Source organism: Epinephelus fuscoguttatus, linkage group LG10 (assembly GCF_011397635.1).
Source record: "Epinephelus fuscoguttatus linkage group LG10, E.fuscoguttatus.final_Chr_v1".
In the NCBI taxonomy this organism is placed as follows: domain Eukaryota; kingdom Metazoa; phylum Chordata; class Actinopteri; order Perciformes; family Serranidae; genus Epinephelus; species Epinephelus fuscoguttatus.
Window position 1 is genome coordinate 16,664,593 of NC_064761.1, and position 22,213 is coordinate 16,686,805.

At 39.2% G+C, this 22,213-nt stretch overlaps 3 protein-coding genes across 3 annotated transcripts in view; all 3 read left to right on the forward strand.

Annotated features, from left to right (window-relative positions):
- The window catches only part of LOC125895255 (cornifelin homolog A-like), a 6,686-nt gene extending 1,946 nt beyond the window's left edge, over positions 1-4,740 (forward strand). Inside the window, exons 2-4 of the mRNA XM_049586928.1 lie at positions 1,950-2,055; positions 2,193-2,362; positions 2,473-4,740. Coding sequence (XP_049442885.1) covers positions 1,989-2,055; positions 2,193-2,362; positions 2,473-2,727 — 492 coding nt within the window. The 5' untranslated portion in view covers positions 1,950-1,988 and the 3' untranslated portion in view covers positions 2,728-4,740. The remainder of the gene's footprint in view (positions 1-1,949; positions 2,056-2,192; positions 2,363-2,472) is intronic.
- Positions 1-14,178, forward strand: part of LOC125895256 (cornifelin homolog A-like) — a 26,444-nt gene extending 12,266 nt beyond the window's left edge. Inside the window, exon 4 of the mRNA XM_049586929.1 lies at positions 14,103-14,178. The gene's annotated coding sequence lies outside the window, so the exon portion shown is untranslated. The remainder of the gene's footprint in view (positions 1-14,102) is intronic.
- LOC125895257 (cornifelin homolog A-like) overlaps positions 12,073-22,213 on the forward strand; it is a 12,780-nt gene continuing 2,639 nt past the window's right edge. Inside the window, exons 1-3 of the mRNA XM_049586930.1 lie at positions 12,073-12,313; positions 12,925-13,030; positions 13,168-13,337. Of these exons, the coding sequence (XP_049442887.1) occupies positions 12,964-13,030; positions 13,168-13,337 (237 nt within the window). The 5' untranslated portion in view covers positions 12,073-12,313; positions 12,925-12,963. The remainder of the gene's footprint in view (positions 12,314-12,924; positions 13,031-13,167; positions 13,338-22,213) is intronic.

A 22,213-nucleotide genomic window follows, 5' to 3' on the forward strand; every position in this document is an offset into this window, starting at 1 on the left:
TGACGTACATGCCCTTATTTGGATAACACATCGTGACGTCGGAACCATCAGCCTCCCACTGCATTACACTTTAAAAAAATAAAGAATCTGAATTTAAACTCAGTTTGTCTGACTTACATTTATCTCTTTCATATCATTAATACATAGATCTATGCTTTTGAATGTGATATGCAGCCTGCCTGACTGCATCCAGTAGCCTTGGCATCTGGCATAGGCTAGCCTACTGTATGTAGTCAGGCTGCAGGACCTGCTGCGCTCAGAGGTGGAGCGGCGTTTTGATTAGGAGGGACTCCGCGTAGCTGCAGGGCGAGAGCAGGCAGTTCTCGAGGCGGCTCAGGGGAAACGAGTGGATGTGGGTTCCCCGAAACTGACCCCCTTTCCACGAGAGCGGCTAAGCCTTGAGCTGGACATACTGAGGGATGTGTGTAGGGGACGAGAAGTTAGCACCATCCAGGATGTTGTGTCCATCCTGCAAACCTTGCAGCCCCAAACACGCTCTATGCTGTCGGAGGTGGAGAAGCTCATTAAGCTCTGTCTGGCCGTTTTAAGGTGGGGGGTTCCCAACTGGATGAATGAATGAGTGACATCATGGTATTTTTTTCCTGCTGTATAGCGCATCGCACATCGCTCACTAGGCTACTGACTGGCTGCCATAAGCTACACACAAATAAAACATTAAGAAGTTCTAACAAATGCAAATTTTATTACATTTTTTCCATAAGCAGGCCAACAGTAGAATTCACCACATGACAAAAGCAGACAAGAAACTGTAGTTTGAGCGCTGTCCTTGGTGCTGAAGATGTAAAAACAATCAAATGACTATACTCGTTTTCGTTTTTATACAATTTATTGCTGCATTTTGAAAGCAAAAAGAGTTAAGTTTTTTGGGGTCATGTAAAATCAGGGGCTTCAGCTTGGCACTGTGAACCTGTGCCTCCCGTGACCTGTAAAAGTAGCGTTGTGACATAAGCCTCAGTTTCTGTTGTTGGCGAATTGTTACAAGCTGATGAATTCGCTGGTCAAGACAGGCCAAACAGGTGAGATGACAGACATATGGATGGTTTATCTCTAACAAATACTTTCTGTAGACGTGCTGCAAGAATGGATTCATGCTTAATACATCTGCAGCCAGACCGCATTACGCTGTCAATAGGCTTTATGTGAGGGGAATGCCGTGTTATCCAAAGAAGGGCATGTACGTCACATATAGCAGATGATGTGATTTCCCGTCGATGAGCAGGATCACCTAACCGTCGCCCGTGAAGTTGTAACCGCGCTAGTCTTCTCCTTAAATGACGAGGACTAATCTGAATGCCGTCTCTAACAGAAAGACACAATGCAATTTCTACCTGTGTTAGACGTTGACTGAAGTAGCCTACATCCTGATGCGTTGATCAATAATGTGATCTGCCATTTTCACCTCCCTGGGACACCAGTGGCAGCTCTTGTAGGCTGAAATCAGGACGATCACATTAACCAGCGTGCAATCATCAGACTTGACAATTATCACGAGAAAACAATCTTTGTTATCTCGAGATAACAAATTAATTAAGTCGTTATCTCGAGATAACAGTGCACAAAAAAAAGTATAATACATGGCCGTTCTCGTCTTCCGTAGCAAAGAATATGTTAGTAGTAGAATATGTTTTATATATTATCTGATCACATCCTGGGTATGAAATCAACACAGAAACTGTTGCTTGACCACCAAACACCAATGGACAGGGCACTCTGTCTCCCTCTACTGGAGGCACTGCAATTCACACACAGCTTGCCAGCTCAGGCAGTAAGTCCCAGTGTCCAATCACATCACAGTATTTTCAGACACGTGCTCCTGCTGAGGTGGAGCTAAACAATTAAGACCCACAATTTAAGCTGACGCTCCAAGATATGAGCTTCCTACCTTGACTTTCTGACTTTTTGCTGTGTTCTGATTTCTGTGTTAACAGGTTCATTGTCGGCTGCCTGTGGCTGAAGTCTAACATCCAATGGAAACAAGACCTTTGATAGAGTGGAACACTGGTCTCTTCGACTGCTTTGAGGATGCAAGTTCTTGTAAGAATCAATACCACAAGTTTGACAAATTAGCTTTTTCAGATCAAAGTCCTTCTTATGTGTCATCTGTAAGGCCTTCTTTATCAAGTCACTTAAGATTTTCTCCCACTTTGTTGGTGTATCTTTGTGTTTTTTAGGTTGCTATGGTTTCTGGTGCGCCTCTTGTCTTGCCTCCACGGTGTCAGAAAGATTTGGAGAGAACCGTTGTCTCCCGTTGTTTGACATGTGCTGTTTGAAATATCCATGCCTGCCTTCTCCTGCAGTCCTCTCTCTAAGGGTTGCCATGCGAAACAGATACGGCATCAAGGTATGATGCATGTGAAGCTGCTACTTGATTTCACATGACAAGTTTAATAAAAGTGAAGCAATGTTGAATGTACAACTTTACATGTGTATGTTTTCTTTGGTTCTCTGCAGGGTTCTCTGTGTAAGGACATCATAGCTACCAGCTGCTGTGAGTGGTGCGCCTGGTGTCAGATGCATCGAGAGTTAAAACATCGCAGACAAACTCCCAATGTCATCAATATGCAGAATCAAACCATTGTACAAATGCAGCCTCCTGCAGTCATGATGGCTCCTGCATACCAACCGCAAGGTGGTTATGTGTACCAAGGAGTCCCAGCCCAAGATTGTGTGGTGACTCAATCAGAAGTCCACGTGCAGCCATACTGAGCTCTGTGGCTTCTCATTGGTTGGTTGTGTCTTGTGAGGAAAGTATGATTGAGCTCAGATCTTACTGCTGTTAAGTGAATGATAATCATTCAAAACCAAATATGTTATAACTTTGAATTGTGTCCCCCTGGCATCAGAGTGTGCTGAACAAGTTTCAGTTTCTTAATAATTATGACAATAATTGTAACAGTTCTTGGTGAAGTCCCTTAAATTTGGTTCTCAGTTTTTTGCAGCTAACAAGGACACCCAGTCAAGGATTAATGAGGCACATGTAGTTCTTTCACATCTCTATTTCTCCACAAGTAATCTTGGGAGTGTGGTCTACAGTTAAAGAAATAATTAAGTTGTATTCGAATAGGAACAGCGTTCCTATTCAGCAACATCCCACTGCAGTTTATCCAAAAGCCCAACAGAGGGCCCTCTGTAACCACAAATGGCTGCCAAAAAAAATGCCATTAGCAAATGAGGATATCAGTCATCTGCAATCCTTGTCTTTGGAAATATAAAACGCTTTGACATGTTACACCAATACAGAACTACTACTAAACAAGATTTCAGTGCTAAAATGGTCAAGTTAGAGAAGATATATTCATACATACATATTCTGAATGACAGATGTGTGGTCTTAAAGGGATAGTTCAGAATTTTTGAAATGTTGTATGAGGTACGTATTTTAGCTGCCTAAAAAAAGTCCCACTTAAAAACATAAGCATGAATCAGTTTAAGTGTACGCTATGTAAGAATAGAATATTTTCACTGCTTTGCCCTACTGTCAGAATGCGATTTCCTACGGGAAACTGAAGCCCTTACATCACTCTCTTCAAAGCCAGACTCCATTGAGAAAAACAGAAGGCTAATTTAACATTGCTAAGAGGAGCTGCTGGTCCACCACTGCCTCGGTCAGCTATTTTGTTTGGGTTATTGTGTGACTTTGGTGTTTAAAGGGTTAGTTCTGATTTCACCAAAGTCACATGACAACACAAATGAACTAGCTGATTGAGGCAGTGGTAGACCAGCAGCTCCTGTGTTCATCGAGCAAAAATGACTGATTTTGTCATTGGAGTCTGGTGGCTTTGACAAGAGCATAAGTGGGAATTTGAAGCTGTGAATGGCTTTCCAATATTGCATATACTTCTCCAAAGTGGGGGTGTGCCGACAGACATCTACTGAATGTAATATAGTGACTATGGATAAGTGCGTCATACAACGCCACTTCAAAAATTCTGAACTATCCTTTAATAAGCACAGCCAGCAGCTTTTTCATGTACATTTAGAGAAATTTACAGTACAATCAATACATTATATACTTACAGTTTCTAAAAGTTTCTCTAAGGTGATGAGCTGTAGTTGGCTCAGATAAAAACACAATGAGCCAGTATCAGAACACGATAGTGGAAAAACTGATTCAGTTCTGCAAGGGACCTGTCCGTAGTTTTGTTAGGGCATTTTCAACCACTGTAGTTTAATTACAGTGATGCTTGATAATACAGTTCCAGATATAGAATTACTTTATCAAGACTTAATTTTTAGTGTGTATCAGGTCAAACGATTTTAGTTTTGGTCTCAAGTTTCCCTGTAAAAAAGAAAGAAAGAGAGAAATCCTAATTTTTGTATTCCTATCCTGCACCTTGCTAACTTTTTCTGTGGAATTGCAAAAACGTCTCGTAATTTGCTAGTTTCAGTCTGATAAATGTCACTCATTCATGAGGATGTGCTTGTTTGTGAAATTACACTGTTTTCCGTAATTCACACCCCTAAAAGTACCATTTAAAGCTTCCTGTCACTGCTGCAGTCTGTTTGTGGGCAAGTTTCATTCACAAAAATGTTCTGCAATTTGTGTGCTCACTTCATTTGGGTGTTGAAGAAGTCCACCCACCTTTAACCTGTGGCCTTAGTTACTGTATATTTTATATTGTCATAAGTGATATTTTCTGAGCTACTGTTCCAAATTGTTTTAACTTTTTCACTTGTGCACTGAAATAAGAAAAATGGCAATTAAAGTCCTATTCTTTATGTTTCTGTGAGAAGTGTGTTGTTTTTTTACAAAGTTACAATGTGTAATTTACTTGGTTGTTTATTAGCAAATATCAACTATTGCTTTCATAAATATGTATTTGCTAAGTGTAATGCAATTCACATACAAATGGAAGCTTTCTCATAGGCTTAGAATGATTTCTCTTTATATACACAGGCAGGGCGCGGTCTGCTGGAGGCTGTCTTCTTGCGTCGCCATATTTAAATACAGTGGCCGAAAGAGATACACGCACTTCGCCTTTCGTGTTTACCTAGAACTTGCCGTCACTGGAGACGGTTAAGGTGAAGCTCAATCCGGGCCGCTTCTGCGTGAACCTGCTTTGTACTTCTATGATTCTGTCGCACTTTAAATGGAGGACCACACACATGTTTTGCCCCGAGGACACCACGCCACCAACTAAAAGAAAAGATCACATATCGAGGACGGGACAAAACGCGAGTGAATATCGGCGTTGCTTATTCCATGTGGAAAGAACTCCTGTGGAAGAACACTCTGGAGACGCATATATTATAATCGTACAAACCTATATTTGCCGCACTGTGCCGTGATTATCACATAAACGTGTTATTTTAGCATTACTGTGCTAATGTTTGCTCATGTTACCAAAACAATTAGAAATAAAACACTCCTAACATTACGTTATATCTCACAGATAATCTCACTGGTAAGCTCTAACATATTGCAGCGTCCGCCAGGACGTGTGGAAAGGATGACGCAGTTATTCGGCAAACCACCATTTATTACTGAACAGTACAGGTTACTGTTGGCTGTAACTACGCCAAAACAACCAACAAACAAGAACTTAGCTGTAACTCCAACTGTGCACTCCTGCTCTCTCCTCCAGCTCGCTCATACACACACCAGCACACGCACTCACACAGTTCTCATCCCCGTCACACTCGCCCCCCATCCCCCTACCTATACTCATTCAATCCCAAACATGCCATTAACTCACAGAACATTGACATTATAACAGAACATTTACTGCAGGGTCGCTACAATATCGTAACATGGTTTAGATTCCTAAATAAATATTCACCTTATGGCTAGATAGGCCTACTCCTGAAAAACTTGAAAAACTCTCGGATGATGCCATCTCTGTCTGCGCAAGGCTTTTTGTCCTACGAGGCCACCATCACTTACCCAAAGGGAGGGGTGAGCAAGTGAGCGTGAGTGAGCGCTGCAATCTAGAATTTGACCGCTGAAGTCACTGTTACTCACTATTTTTACACACTTAGGCTTCAAGTCATTCCTATAGCAGCCCTGTGAGGCAAGTGAAGAAAAAAATTCTGGTGATCCATACCATTTCTGTTGCAAAATGTTTTCTCTCATGTGTTTATGACCTAAAAACGGGGAAAAATAGGTTTTGTGAAAATGTTTTGGCAGGTAAAAAACATCTTTCAGGATCATTTGTGTTTCAAGGGTGTTTGTTGTTGTAATACCGATTTTTGGCCACAAGAGGCTGAAGAACGACATGATTTTTGCCATTCAGGACATGCTTCTGCATTAACATCACACATCGCATTCCAGGACCAACATTGCCATCAAGTTATTACAATTGAAGAAAATCCTAAGTGATGTTGAACAAAAACCATGTAAGCTACTGCAGGGCTAGTGAGCTAGCTTGCTCACTAAGTTTGCCAGTAGATCAAGATATTGGTCATTAACAGTCAAAGTAAGGATGATGTAATTTTGCAGTTGCAAAGACCTGAGAACGACACATTTTTCCCTACTTTTTAATAACCTAGTCTAAACTTTTTTTTCCTTTTTTCTTTTTTTTTTGCACGATTTCAGTGCTCGTGTTGATCCAGGACCATCACTGTTACGTTGATGTCGACATAAATAAATTATCCAGAATTGGCATTATGATGATGATGGTCCTGGATAAACCTTACCAAATCTATCCAGGATCAATATGGAGAGCAAAAAGGGAAACTGTTTTAATTGCAGGAATTTGCAACTGAAAAATGCTATTTTCCTCATTTTGTGTTACTTAACAATTTTCTACCTATTGGCAAGCTACTTGTTAGCATAGCCTACCTACTTAGCAAGCTAACTTGCTAACCCTGCAGTAGCTTACAAGGTTTTTGTTCACCGTTATTGAGGATTTTGATTTTTTTTTTAAACTAGCTTAGCTCTGAAGAAGCACAAAGGATTTTTGAAAGAGCAGCACACTGATGATGTCAGAGGGCTGTGATTGGTTTATAGCAGTGTTGGTCCAGGAATGCACTGTGGGATGTTGATCCAGGGGCATGTAGCTACTGCTTGGCAAAATCATGTCATGCAGCACCATTATCTCTTGTTCTAAACATAACTAAAAGCATTCATGTTTTCTTACAGGTGAGTTTAAACGTCTCCATGCACTCTCGCCCCCCCTCGTGGCCCAGTTGTTAAAAACACACGATAAAATGCCCTCCTGGGAGCCAAAACTCGCTACTGCAGTCACTGATTACATTTTTGTACTAACGGAGTGTCCGTTTATTAGGGGGGAAGGGGGTGGTGAAAAAAGGGGGGAGGCATGTCCAATAATTTTTTAAAGCACTAAGGAGGGAATTGTGTTTTTTTAAGCTTAGCAGAAGGGTGTATAAAGTTAAATGCTTTTGTATTATTTTTGTGATTACAAAAAAGAAGAAATGCTTTCTTTAAAAATCACCAAAATCATGTCACTGCCAGAAACTGTAAAAACAAAAAATATTGTTGGATTTTCAAATCACTTTATTCTACATCTAATTTAAAATTTGGGGGGGAAAAAAACATTTGCGCGAACTAACTAGTGTGCATGTGGAAAGTGGAACAACCAAGGCTTTGTTCAACTCCACGATTTCATCTTCAACTTTTAACTTTTAACTTTAAAACATCAAAGCGTAGGAAGTTTTAAAAATCTAACGACTCATTTACAGTGGATGGAGGGTCGTGCATTTTCCACCAGTCATTCAGGGAGGCTGGAGATACAACATCTTTGAGGAGGGTCAAAAAAAAAATGAAGTCACACCCCAGCCACCCCCCTCCTCTGATTCGTAAAGAACAGTCCCTAACATAATATGGCTGCAAGATGATAGGAAGCTCACTGCATAAAAGTCGCACTCTGGCAACTGCAAATGCACCTCAAATCAGATTTTCTTGTAAAAGAGCCAACATTTTTACACTGCTGCATTGTTTGCAAGCTATGTTGTTGAACTACATTTACAACCATATTATTTATGGGACATTCTTGCCAGGTGCAACAAATTTCTTTCATAGTGAAAAAAGTCTTTCTGGATTGCCATGAGACAGAAATATAGACTCAAGATATGACGCATAAAAGTCTGATTTCATATGTAATGTAGAACTAAAAACATCTACCGAACAAAAACCGAAGTGATACTTTTTAAAAAAAAATCTCTGCTGGCTCTTCAGGAGTTTATATATATTTATGCAGGTGGAACATCACATACATCACCAGAGGACACCTGCCTTCAGTCAGTGATATTTATATGTTGAACGTCATCCCCGAAATATCTTAATGTCAAACAGGCTACACTGAAACTAAAGTTGGTGTTTGGTTCAACTTGTGTTTCTTAAAAATGTTTTTCTACCGTGAAACACATGAAACCATCCAAAGGAGTGTATTACTCTACAAGCAAGGATCTGCAAAAGTCCCATCAATGAGTCAAACATAATTACATGCAAGGTAAGAAAAAGAACACCCATGAAAATCATGTGCTGCCATTCTCACTTTTCAGATAGTTAGAGTCTGACTGGTTTGCCTCTCTGCACATAGGTTCAGGTTCTGCAGTATTGTTAATGCTTACCTGCTCGTGGATGAGGCGCCACTCCTCGTACATGACGTGTTCTTTCACAACTTTCTGAGGGACAACAAGGCTTTCAGCTGATCAGGTAAGATTTTATATTTTGCTGATGAGAAAAGTAAATATTTTCATTTTAAAGGTAAAATGAAAGCTTAATCTGATGTGCTGGAAGCTTGTGGGATTTTGCAAAGAGATTTATGTGCAGCAAAACTGATCTTTAATTTTACTGAAAAGAAAAGTCAGATGTCTTCATTTTAAAGGTAAAATTAAGCATCATCAGCAAAGAGATTTATGAGGGGCAAAACTGTCTTACTGACCTTGGCACAAAAACAGAGATTATTTCTGTGGACTACCAGTTACTGTTTGGTACTACTTTGGTAACGAAAGAATTCATCAGTATTAAGACCACTTCTTTCATATCTTTCGATCATATTCATCCAAAATAATGGTATATGTTGTTGGGAACTTTTAAAAAGGCCTCATTCTTTCTTTTCTCATTTGTGTGTCCTTCCTCAGTCAGATAGTTTGCATATTACAACACCGTTACAACTTAAAACTACTTGTTTTTCAGGCTGCTATGGTTTGTTTTGCTGTCCGTGTATTGTTGTATAGTAAGAGAACCGATGTCTCCCATTATGTGACATATTCAGCCCCGCCATAACAGCAACCTGTGGACTCCCTCTGTGTGCGCCTCCTGCAGCCTTGGCTCTGCGGGACGGCATTCGACACAAATATGGTATCCAGGTAAGACGTGTAAAACTGATGTACACTGATTACTTATTATCTAATGTACTTATACAGAAAAAAGATATATATTTATATACCTCATATAGTCAAATTACAGGACACACTTTGAATAACAGACAGTCTTGAGGTTCAGGAAGACATCATGTCATATTAAAACTAAACATATGATTGATGTAAGACATTAAATAATAACTGAGAAACACAGTAAAAACAGCATAACGAATATCTTCGTTCTCCACAGGGTTCTATCTGTAAAGACGTCGCAACTTCCTGTTTCTGTATGTGGTGCTCCTGGTGTCAGATGCATCGCGAGATGAAATACCGCATGAAACAACCAGCTGTCATTGTCAACATGCAGCCTCCTCCAGTCATTTTCGCTCCTGGGGTGTATCCTGGAAACCCAGCTCCTCCTGGTTTTAGGGGCTACCCAGGGGTTGTTAATGGTTAATTCAGACTGAGCTTTGTGGTTTCTAAACACTGTTGGTTAGGTGTTGGTTAGCAGGATACAGTCCTTGTTTGGACCTTTTTTCTAAGCAGTGATATACAAAGATGTAATTATTTTAAGTGGTGTCTCCTCAGCATCAGCATGCTGGGTAGATGTCAGTCTAATAATACAACAGTGTTAATCATGACAATTCTATGGTGGTTGGTAACTCTCTTTTTAATGGCCAGGGATTTATCTTATTTAGTAAAAGTAAACTACTGTCAAAATCAGGAGAAAATTCACAAATGAGAGCAGATGTTTCCTGAACACTACCAAAGGACGTACTTGTCCTGAACTGTTGCTGCTTTAGCTTCACATGTATGTTGAAGGAGTTATGTTTAATTAAAACATTTACTCCACAGCTTTGTGAAGGATTTTTAAAACCCAAGTAGATTTGTGTAACTATGTGTAAATTTTAATTCTTTTTTTTTGTTGTTATTTGCAGGAATAATCACATTAAAATTACACACACAAAAAAACTGTCCCATAAAATTATTTTATTTGTGGAATTTTTATGCGTTTTGTGACTTCTAAATTATTTTCATGGCAAAGGGTTTGTTTGTATAAAAACGAGACAATCTCAGCAAAGTAACTTTGTGTCATCATGTATCAATGTGTTAACTGAGTTTCTGGTAATAAGTGAAAGCATGTCATTTGGTTCTGAGAGAAACTAGTTTGTGTCTATGTGTTGATGTGGGTGAAATAACAATCAAATGAAAATTGTGAAAAATAAATTATTATTATTAGTATTAGTAGTAGTAGTAGTACTAGTAAGTCAGTGAGTAACACATTGCTTTGCACAAAACTGGTGTCACTCTCTCATTAGTTATAGTAAGAGGTGCCAAGATATTCACACATGTGAGCCTCATGTTACTGCAGCATCACAGGAGAACAGTTTTGTGTTTTTAACGCATCAAATGTCAGAAGCTAGTTCTTGTCATCAGGAGTTAAATACTGGAAACACCCTATAGCCACCTCTGTCCTGCCAGTTCATCACTGCTTCCTGGGAGTGGAGTTTGCTCCACAATCTTATTAGTAATAAGTAAAATAAAATGACGACTGAAATCAAAATAAATGTACAGATGGTGGATAAATGAATAAAATTATCCGCTACAGAAGCAAGTGTAAATGGTATGAAGACAGCTTACAGCAGCAGTATATGAATCACAACAGCATGCTTTGCTTTGTTCATACCTGCAGTGTGCTGTGTCTTTATTGATGCTATCACTGGAGAGAGCCAAAGTCAAAAGTTTCTCACATAGCAGCTTTAAGTAATCAAACCTTGGTTGACCTTCAGGTGTACTCTAAAACAAAATCTTGAATAACTTGACTTTTTTGCTGTCCCATCTACACCAAAGCACAAGACTTCTAAGATTCTCTAGATTAAGAAAATAAATATAACAAAGGTGTCAAGGTTCCTAGCCAATACCTCTTCCAGACACAGACGTCTTTCTTGGTGGTGGCGAATGATCAATGACCCAGGTATCAGATGGGTTTCTGTATTCTATACACACAGTTTAACATTAAGTTAAAGCCTGCTTAAAGAAACTTCAGGTTGACCAGCAATAGCCAGCTTGGTTGTATCACTTCTTTCAGATCACAGTATCCTGTGACAGTACAGCAACACGGCCGGATAAAAGAGTGTCTGTGCTGTGCAGGTTTTAGGAGTCTGGTGGTACGTCAGAGGAAGACTATGTTCAAGAGCCTCACCTGGTTTAACGAGGCAGCATCCAGCCTCTTATTATCTTTATACTATTAGGTCAGTACAAAAAAAATCTCACGTTCAATTCAAGATAGATAAATCCAATTTGTACCTGGAGACAACCCACGCTGACATGGAGAGAATGTGCAAACTCTGCACAATAGGGCTCCTTACTGGGATCGAACCAGGAACCCCCTTGCTGTGAGGTGTCAGTGCTAACCAGTGCACCACCGTGCTACCCTACATTCAGACATATAACACATTAAAACAGGATTATTGTGGAGCTTAAACTGTTATCGATGCACATCAGATAATTAGAAATATCGATTGTAAATAATAATAATAATAATAATAATAATAATAATAATAATAATAGCAATAATGGCATCACTTTCATTTATCTGTAAATATGAGGGTGTTCTTCAGTGGAAAGTAGCCTAACACAAGATGTTGTAAGACACTAAAGCTGTGAAAAGCAATGGTTTCACATCCCTAACACTGGTGCTGCGAAGGGTAAGACAGGATGCTGTGGTCAGGTTAGAGCTGCAGCTGCTAATACAAAGGTTGGTGCCAGTCAGTACCAGTCACAGCAGCAGACCGCTGGCCCACAGAACGCTGTGTCGTGGCTGGAGTGATTCCACCAGACGATGGTCTCCACTAGTTGTTTTTTTAATAATGTAATTTAGCAGCATACTTTGTGGTATTTATCAAAATAACAACTTTTGACAGATTTCAGTCGTTTTAGAGACACTAATATTTTGCAGAAAATTAGCGAAGGAATTTGTATTCTATCTGCAGTGGCAAACAACAATTTGGAGCACTCCATTCAGGTAAATGCCGCAGTTTATGGAGTTTACAGTGACATTAATATATTTTACATTCATTCTAAAGTTACTATTATTTATAAAATGTAATAGAATACTCAGTATTGTACTTGTGCTTGTACCTTAACAATTGTTTTCAATTAGGTTGCCACTTGCTATCATTTAGAAGCATAGTCTGTTTTAGGTTGTATATGCTTTTTTGCATATGATATCAGTTTGGGACTGTTTTAATTTTATATCCAGTGTTCCAGGCTTTTATTTAGTTGTATCTTGCCAAATCAGTCTGCAAAGAATATGTTAGTAGTAGAATATGTTTTATATATTATCTGATCACATCCTGGGTATGAAATCAACACAGAAACTGTTGCTTGACCACCAAACACCAATGAACAGGGCACTCTGTCTCCCTCTACTGGAGGCACTGCAATTCACACACAGCTTGCCAGCTCAGGCAGTAAGTCCCAGTGTCCAATCACATCACAGTATTTTCAGACACGTGCTCCTGCTGAGGTGGAGCTAAACAATTAAGACCCACAATTTAAGCTGATGCTCCAAGATATGAGCTTCCTACCTTGACTTTCTGACTTTTTGCTGTGTTCTGATTTCTGTGTTAACAGGTTCATTGTTGGCTGCCTGTGGCTGAAGTCTAACATCCAATGGAAACAAGACCTTTGATAGAGTGGAACACTGGTCTCTTCGACTGCTTTGAGGATGCAAGTTCTTGTAAGAATCAATACCACAAGTTTGACAAATTAGCTTTTTCAGATCAAAGTCCTTCTTATGCGTCATCTGTAAGGCCTTCTTTATCAAGTCACTTAAGATTTTCTCCCACTTTGTTGGTGTATCTTTGTGTTTTTTAGGTTGCTATGGTTTCTGGTGCGCCCCTTGTCTTGCCTGCACGGTGTCAGAAAGATTTGGAGAGAACCGTTGTCTCCCGTTGTTTGACATTTGCTGTTTGAAATATCCATGCTTGCCTTCTCCTGCAGTCCTCTCTCTAAGGGTTGCCATGCGAAACAGATACGGCATCAAGGTATGATGCATGTGAAGCTGCTACTTGATTTCACATGACAAGTTTAATAAAAGTGAAGCATTGTGTGGTGACTCAATCAGAAGTCCACGTGCAGCCATACTGAGCTCTGTGGCTTCTCATTGGCCTGTTGTATCTTATGAAGAAAATATGATTGAGCTCAGATCTTACTGCTGTCAGGTGAATGATAATCATTCAAAGCCAAATATGTTATAACTTTGAATTGTGCCCCCCTGGCATCAGAGTGTGCTGAACAAGTTTCAGTTTCTTAATAATTATGACAATAATTGTAACAGTGCTTGGTGAAGTCCCTTAAATTTGGTTCTCAGTTTTTTGCAGCTAACAAGGACACCCAGTCAAGGATTAATGAGGCACATGTAGTTCTTTCACATCTCTATTTCTCCACAAGTAATCTTGGGAGTGTGGTCTACAGTTAAAGAAATAATTAAGTTGTATTAGAATAGGAACAGCATTCCTATTCAGCAACATCCCACTGCAGTTTATCCAAAAGCCCAACAGAGGGCCCTCTGTAACCACAAATGGCTGCCAAAAAATGCCATTAGCAAATGAGGATATCAGTCATCTGCAATCCTTGTCTTTGGAAATATAAAACGCTTTGACATGTTACACCAATACAGAACTACTACTGAACAAGATTTCTGTGCTAAAATGGTCAAGTTAGAGAAGATATATACATACATACATATTCGGAATGACAGATGTGTGGTCTTAAAGGGATAGTTCAGAATTTTTGAAATGTTGTATGAGGTACGTATTTTAGCTGCCTAAAAAAAGTCCCACTTAAAAACATAAGCATGAATCAGTTTAAGTATACGCTATGTATGAATAGAATATTTTCACTGCTTTGCCCTACTGTCAGAATGCAATTTCCTACGGAAACTGAAGCCCTTACATCACTCTCTTAAAGCCAGACTCCATTGAGAAAAACAGAAGGCTAATTTAACATTGCTAAGAGGAGCTGCTGGTCCACCACTGCCTCGGTCAGCTATTTTGTTTGGGTTATTGTGTGACTTTGGTGTTTAAAGGGTTAGTTCTGATTTCACCAAAGTCACACGACAACACAAATGAACTAGCTGATTGAGGCAGTGGTAGACCAGCAGCTCCTGTGTTCATCGAGCAAAAATGACTGATTTTGTCATTGGAGTCTGGTGGCTTTGACAAGAGCATAAGTGGGAATTTGAAGCTGTGAATGGCTTTCCAATATTGCGTATACTTCTCCAAAGTGGGGGTGTGCCAACAGACATCTACTGAATGTAATACAGTGACTATGGATAAGTGCGTCATACAACGCCACTTCAAAAATTCTGAACTATCCTTTAATAAGCACAGCCAGCAGCTTTTTCATGTACATTTAGAGAAATTTACAGTACAATCAATACATTATATACTTACAGTTTCTAAAAGTTTCTCTAAGGTGATGAGCTGTAGTTGGCTCAGATAAAAACACAATGAGCCAGTATCAGAACACGATAGTGGAAAAACTGATTCAGTTCTGCAAGGGACCTGTCCGTAGTTTTGTTAGGGCATTTTCAACCACTGTAGTTTAATTACAGTGATGCTTGATAATACAGTTCCAGATATAGAATTACTTTATCAAGACTTAATTTTTAGAGTATCAGGTCAAACGATTTTAGTTTTGGTCTCAAGTTTCCCTGTAAAAAAGAAAGAAAGAGAGAAATCCTAATTTTTGTATTCCTATCCTGCACCTTGATAACTTTTTCTGTGGAATTGCAAAAATGTCTCGTAATTTGCTAGTTTCAGTCTGATAAATGTCACTCATTCATGAGGATGTGCTTGTTTGTGAAATTACACTGTTTTCCGTAATTCACACCCTAAAAGTACCATTTAAAGCTTCCTGTCACTGCTGCAGTCTGTTTGTGGGCAAGTTTCATTCACAAAAATGTTCTGCAGAGATTTGTGTGCTCACTTCATTTGGGTGTTGAAGAAGTCCACCCACCTTTAACCTGTGGCCTTAGTTACTGTATATTTTATATTGTCATAAGTGATATTTTCTGAGCTACTGTTCCAAATTGTTTTAACTTTTTCACTTGTGCACTGAAATAAGAAAAATGGCAATTAAAGTCCTATTCTTTATGTTTCTGTGAGAAGTGTGTTGTTGTTTTTTTACAAAGTTACAATGTGTAATTTACTTGGTTGTTTATTAGCAAATATCAACTATTGCTTTCATAAATATGTATTTGCTAAGTGTAATGCAATTCACATACAAATGGAAGCTTTCTCATAGGCTTAGAATGATTTCTCTTTATATACACAGGCAGGGCGCGGTCTGCTGGAGGCTGTCTTCTTGCGTCGCCATATTTAAATACAGTGGCCGAAAGAGATACACGCACTTCGCCTTTCGCGTTTACCTAGAACTTGCCGTCACTGGAGACGGTTAAGGTGAAGCTCAATCCGGGCCGCTTCTGCGTGAACCTGCTTTGTACTTCTATGATTCTGTCGCACTTTAAATGGAGGACCACACACATGTTTTGCCCCGAGGGACACCACGCCACCAACTAAAAGAAAAAGATCACATATCGAGGACGGGACAAAACGCGAGTGAATATCGGCGTTGCTTATTCCATGTGGAAAGAACTCCTGTGGAAGAACACTCTGGAGACGCATATATTATAATCGTACAAACCTATATTTGCCGCACTGTGCCGTGATTATCACATAAACGTGTTATTTTAGCATTACTGTGCTAATGTTTGCTCATGTTACCAAAACAATTAGAAATAAAACACTCCTAACATTACGTTATATCTCACAGATAATCTCACTGGTAAGCTCTAACATATTGCAGCGTCCGCCAGGACGTGTGGAAAGGATGACGCAGTTATTCGGGCAAACCACCATTTATTACTGAACAGTACAGGTTACTGTTGGCTGTAACTACGCCAAAACAACCAACAAACAAGAACTTAGCTGTAACTCCAACTGTGCACTCCTGCTCTCTCCTCCAGCTCGCTCATACACACACCAGCACACGCACTCACACAGTTCTCATCCCCGTCACACTCGCCCCCCATCCCCCTACCTATACTCATTCAATCCCAAACATGCCATTAACTCACAGAACATTGACATTATAACAGAACATTTACTGCAGGGTCGCTACAATATCGTAACATGGTTTAGATTCCTAAATAAATATTCACCTTATGGCTAGATAGGCCTACTCCTGAAAAACTTGAAAAACTCTCGGATGATGCCATCTCTGTCTGCGCAAGGCTTTTTGTCCTACGAGGCCACCATCACTTACCCAAAGGGAGGGGTGAGCAAATGAGCGTGAGTGGCGCTGCAATCTAGAATTTGACCGCTGAAGTCACTGTTACTCACTATTTTTACACACTTAGGCTTCAAGTCATTCCTATAGCAGCCCTGTGAGGCAAGTGAAGAAAAAAATTCTGGTGATCCATACCATTTCTGTTGCAAAATGTTTTCTCTCATGTGTTTATGACCTAAAAACGGGGAAAAATAGGTTTTGTGAAAATGTTTTGGCAGGTAAAAAACATCTTTCAGGATCATTTGTGTTTCAAGGGTGTTTGTTGTTGTAATACCGATTTTTGGCCACAAGAGGCTGAAGAACGACATGATTTTTGCCATTCAGGACATGCTTCTGCATTAACATCACACATCGCATTCCAGGACCAACATTGCCATCAAGTTATTACAATTGAAGAAAATCCTAAGTGATGTTGAACAAAAACCATGTAAGCTACTGCAGGGCTAGTGAGCTAGCTTGCTCACTAAGTTTGCCAGTAGATCAAGATATTGGTCATTAACAGTCAAAGTAAGGATGATGTAATTTTGCAGTTGCAAAGACCTGAGAACGACACATTTTTCCCTACTTTTTAATAACCTAGTCTAAACTTTTTTTTCCTTTTTTCTTTTTTTTTTTGCACGATTTCAGTGCTCGTGTTGATCCAGGACCATCACTGTTACGTTGATGTCGACATAAATAAATTATCCAGAATTGGCATTATGATGATGATGGTCCTGGATAAACCTTACCAAATCTATCCAGGATCAATATGGAGAGAACAAAAGGAAACTGTTTTAATTGCAGGAATTTGCAACTGAAAAATGCTATTTTCCTCATTTTGTGTTACTTAACAATTTTCTACCTATTGGCAAGCTACTTGTTAGCATAGCCTACCTACTTAGCAAGCTAACTTGCTACAACCCTGCAGTAACACAAGGTTTTTGTTCACCGTTATTGAGGATTTTGATTTTTTTTTTAAACTAGCTTAGCTCTGAAGAAGCACAAAGGATTTTTGAAAGAGCAGCACACTGATGATGTCAGAGGGCTGTGATTGGTTTATAGCAGTGTTGGTCCAGGAATGCACTGTGGGATGTTGATCCAGGGCATGTAGCTACTGCTTGGCAAAATCATGTCATGCAGCACCATTATCTCTTGTTCTAAACATAACTAAAAGCATTCATGTTTTCTTACAGGTGAGTTTAAACGTCTCCATGCACTCTCGCCCCCCCTCGTGGCCCAGTTGTTAAAAAACACGCGCTAAAGTGCCCTCCTGGGAGCCAAAACTCGCGCTCGCAGTCACTCGATTACATTTTGTACTAACGGAGTGTCCGTTACTTATTAGGGGGGAAGGGGGTGGTGAAAAAAGGGGGGAGGCATGTCCAATAATTTTTTAAAGCACTAAGGAGGGAATTGTGTTTTTTTAAGCTTAGCAGAAGGGTGTACAAAGTTAAATGCTTTTGTATTATTTTTGTGATTACAAAAAGAAGAAATGCTTTCTTTAAAATCACCAAAATCATGTCACTGCCAGAAACTGTAAAAACAAAAATATTGTTGGATTTTCAAATCACTTTATTCTACATCTAATTTAAAATTTGGGGAAAACATTTCGTGAACTAACTAGTGTGCATGTGGAAAGTGGAACAACCAAGGCTTTGTTCAACTCCACGATTTCATCTTCAACTTTTAACTTTTAACTTTAAAACATCAAAGCGTAGGAAGTTTTAAAAATCTAACGACTCATTTACAGTGGATGGAGGGTCGTGCATTTTCCACCAGTCATTCAGGGAGGCTGGAGATACAACATCTTTGAGGAGGGTCAAAAAATGAAGTCACACCCCAGCCACCCTCCTCTGATTCGTAAAGAACAGTCCCTAACATAATATGGCTGCAAGATGATAGGAAGCTCACTGCATAAAAGTCGCACTCTGGCAACTGCAAATGCACCTCAAATCAGATTTTCTTGTAAAAGAGCCAACATTTTTACACTGCTGCATTGTTTGCAAGCTATGTTGTTGAACTACATTTACAACCATATTATTTATGGGACATTCTTGCCAGGTGCAACAAATTTCTTTCATAGTGAAAAAAGTCTTTCTGGATTGCCATGAGACAGAAATATAGACTCAAGATATGACGCCTATAAAAGTCTGATTTCATATGTAATGTAGAACTAAAAACATCTACCGAACAAAAACCGAAGTGATACTTTTTAAAAAAAAATCTCTGCTGGCTCTTCAGGAGTTTATATATATTTATGCAGGTGGAACATCACATACATCACCAGAGGACACCTGCCTTCAGTCAGTGATATTTATATGTTGAACGTCATCCCCGAAATATCTTAATGTCAAACAGGCTACACTGAAACTAAAGTTGGTGTTTGGTTCAACTTGTGTTTCTTAAAATGTTTTTCTACCGTGAAACACATGAAACCATCCAAAGGAGTGTATTACTCTACAAGCAAGGATCTGCAAAAGTCCCATCAATGAGTCAAACATAATTACATGCAAGGTAAGAAAAAGAACACCCATGAAAATCATGTGCTGCCATTCTCACTTTTCAGATAGTTAGAGTCTGACTGGTTTGCCTCTCTGCACATAGGTTCAGGTTCTGCAGTATTGTTAATGCTTACCTGCTCGTGTGGATGAGGCGCCACTCCTCGTACATGACGTGTTCTTTCACAACTTTCTGAGGGACAACAAGGCTTTCAGCTGATCAGGTAAGATTTTATATTTTGCTGATGAGAAAAGTAAATATTTTCATTTTAAAGGTAAAATGAAAGCTTAATCTGATGTGCTGGAAGCTTGTGGGATTTTGCAAAGAGATTTATGTGCAGCAAAACTGATCTTTAATTTTACTGAAAGAAAAGTCAGATGTCTTCATTTTAAAGGTAAAATTAAGCATCATCAGCAAAGAGATTTATGAGGGGCAAAACTGTCTTACTGACCTTGGCACAAAAACAGAGATTATTTCTGTGGACTACCAGTTACTGTTTGGTACTATTTGGTAACGAAAGAATTCATCAGTATTAAGACCACTTCTTTCATATCTTTCGATCATATTCATCCAAAATAATGGTATATGTTGTTGGGAACTTTTAAAAGGCCTCATTCTTTCTTTTCTCATTTGTGTGTCCTTCCTCAGTCAGATAGTTTGCATATTACAACACCGTTACAACTTAAAACTACTTGTTTTTCAGGCTGCTATGGTTTGTTTTGCTGTCCGTGTATTGTTGTATAGTAAGAGAACCGATGTCTCCCATTATGTGACATATTCAGCCCCGCCATAACAGCAACCTGTGGACTCCCTCTGTGTGCGCCTCCTGCAGCCTTGGCTCTGCGGGACGGCATTCGACACAAATATGGTATCCAGGTAAGACGTGTAAAACTGATGTACACTGATTACTTATTATCTAATGTACTTATACAGAAAAAAGATATATATTTATATACCTCATATAGTCAAATTACAGGACACACTTTGAATAACAGACAGTCTTGAGGTTCAGGAAGACATCATGTCATATTAAAACTAAACATATGATTGATGTAAGACATTAAATAATAACTGAGAAACACAGTAAAAACAGCATAACGAATATCTTTGTTCTCCACAGGGTTCTATCTGTAAAGACGTCGCAACTTCCTGTTTCTGTATGTGGTGCTCCTGGTGTCAGATGCATCGCGAGATGAAATACCGCATGAAACAACCAGCTGTCATTGTCAACATGCAGCCTCCTCCAGTCATTTTCGCTCCTGGGGTGTATCCTGGAAACCCAGCTCCTCCTGGTTTTAGGGGCTACCCAGGGGTTGTTAATGGTTAATTCAGACTGAGCTTTGTGGTTTCTAAACACTGTTGGTTAGGTGTTGGTTAGCAGGATACAGTCCTTGTTTGGACCTTTTTTCTAAGCAGTGATATACAAAGATGTAATTATTTTAAGTGGTGTCTCCTCAGCATCAGCATGCTGGGTAGATGTCAGTCTAATAATACAACAGTGTTAATCATGACAATTCTATGGTGGTTGGTAACTCTCTTTTTAATGGCCAGGGATTTATCTTATTTAGTAAAAGTAAACTACTGTCAAAATCAGGAGAAAATTCACAAATGAGAGCAGATGTTTCCTGAACACTACCAAAGGACGTACTTGTCCTGAACTGTTGCTGCTTTAGCTTCACATGTATGTTGAAGGAGTTATGTTTAATTAAAACATTTACTCCACAGCTTTGTGAAGGATTTTTAAAACCCAAGTAGATTTGTGTAACTACGTGTAAATTTTAATTCTTTTTTGTTGTTATTTGCAGGAATAATCACATTAAAATTACACACACAAAAAAACTGTCCCATAAAATTATTTTATTTGTGGAATTTTTATGCGTTTTGTGACTTCTAAATTATTTTCATGGCAAAGGGTTTGTTTGTATAAAAACGAGACAATCTCAGCAAAGTAACTTTGTGTCATCATGTATCAATGTGTTAACTGAGTTTCTGGTAATAAGTGAAAGCATGTCATTTGCTCCTGAGAGAAACTAGTTTGTGTCTATGTGTTGATGTGGGTGAAATAACAATCAAATGAAAATTGTGAAAAATAAATTATTATTATTAGTATTAGTAGTAGTAGTAGTAGTAAGTCAGTGAGTAACACATTGCTTTGCACAAAACTGGTGTCACTCTCTCATTAGTTATAGTAAGAGGTGCCAAGATATTCACACATGTGAGCCTCATGTTACTGCAGCATCACAGGAGAACAGTTTTGTGTTTTTAACGCATCAAATGTCAGAAGCTAGTTCTTGTCATCAGGAGTTAAATACTGGGAAACACCCTATAGCCACCTCTGTCCTGCCAGTTCATCACTGCTTCCTGGGAGTGGAGTTTGCTCCACAATCTTATTAGTAATAAGTAAAATAAAATGACGACTGAAATCAAAATAAATGTACAGATGGTGGATAAATGAATAAAATTATCCGCTACAGAAGCAAGTGTAAATGGTATGAAGACAGCTTACAGCAGCAGTATATGAATCACAACAGCATGCTTTGCTTTGTTCATACCTGCAGTGTGCTGTGTCTTTATTGATGCTATCACTGGAGAGAGCCAAAGTCAAAAGTTTCTCACATAGCAGCTTTAAGTAATCAAACCTTGGTTGACCTTCAGGTGTACTCTAAAACAAAATCTTGAATAACTTGACTTTTTTGCTGTCCCATCTACACCAAAGCACAAGACTTCTAAGATTCTCTAGATTAAGAAAAATAAATATAACAAAGGTGTCAAGGTTCCTAGCCAATACCTCTTCCAGACACAGACGTCTTTCTTGGTGGTGGCGAATGATCAATGACCCAGGTATCAGATGGGTTTCTGTATTCTATACACACAGTTTAACATTAAGTTAAAGCCTGCTTAAAGAAACTTCAGGTTGACCAGCAATAGCCAGCTTGGTTGTATCACTTCTTTCAGATCACAGTATCCTGTGACAGTACAGCAACACGGCCGGATAAAAGAGTGTCTGTGCTGTGCAGGTTTTAGGGGAGTCTGGTGGTACGTCAGAGGAAGACTATGTTCAAGAGCCTCACCTGGTTTAACGAGGCAGCATCCA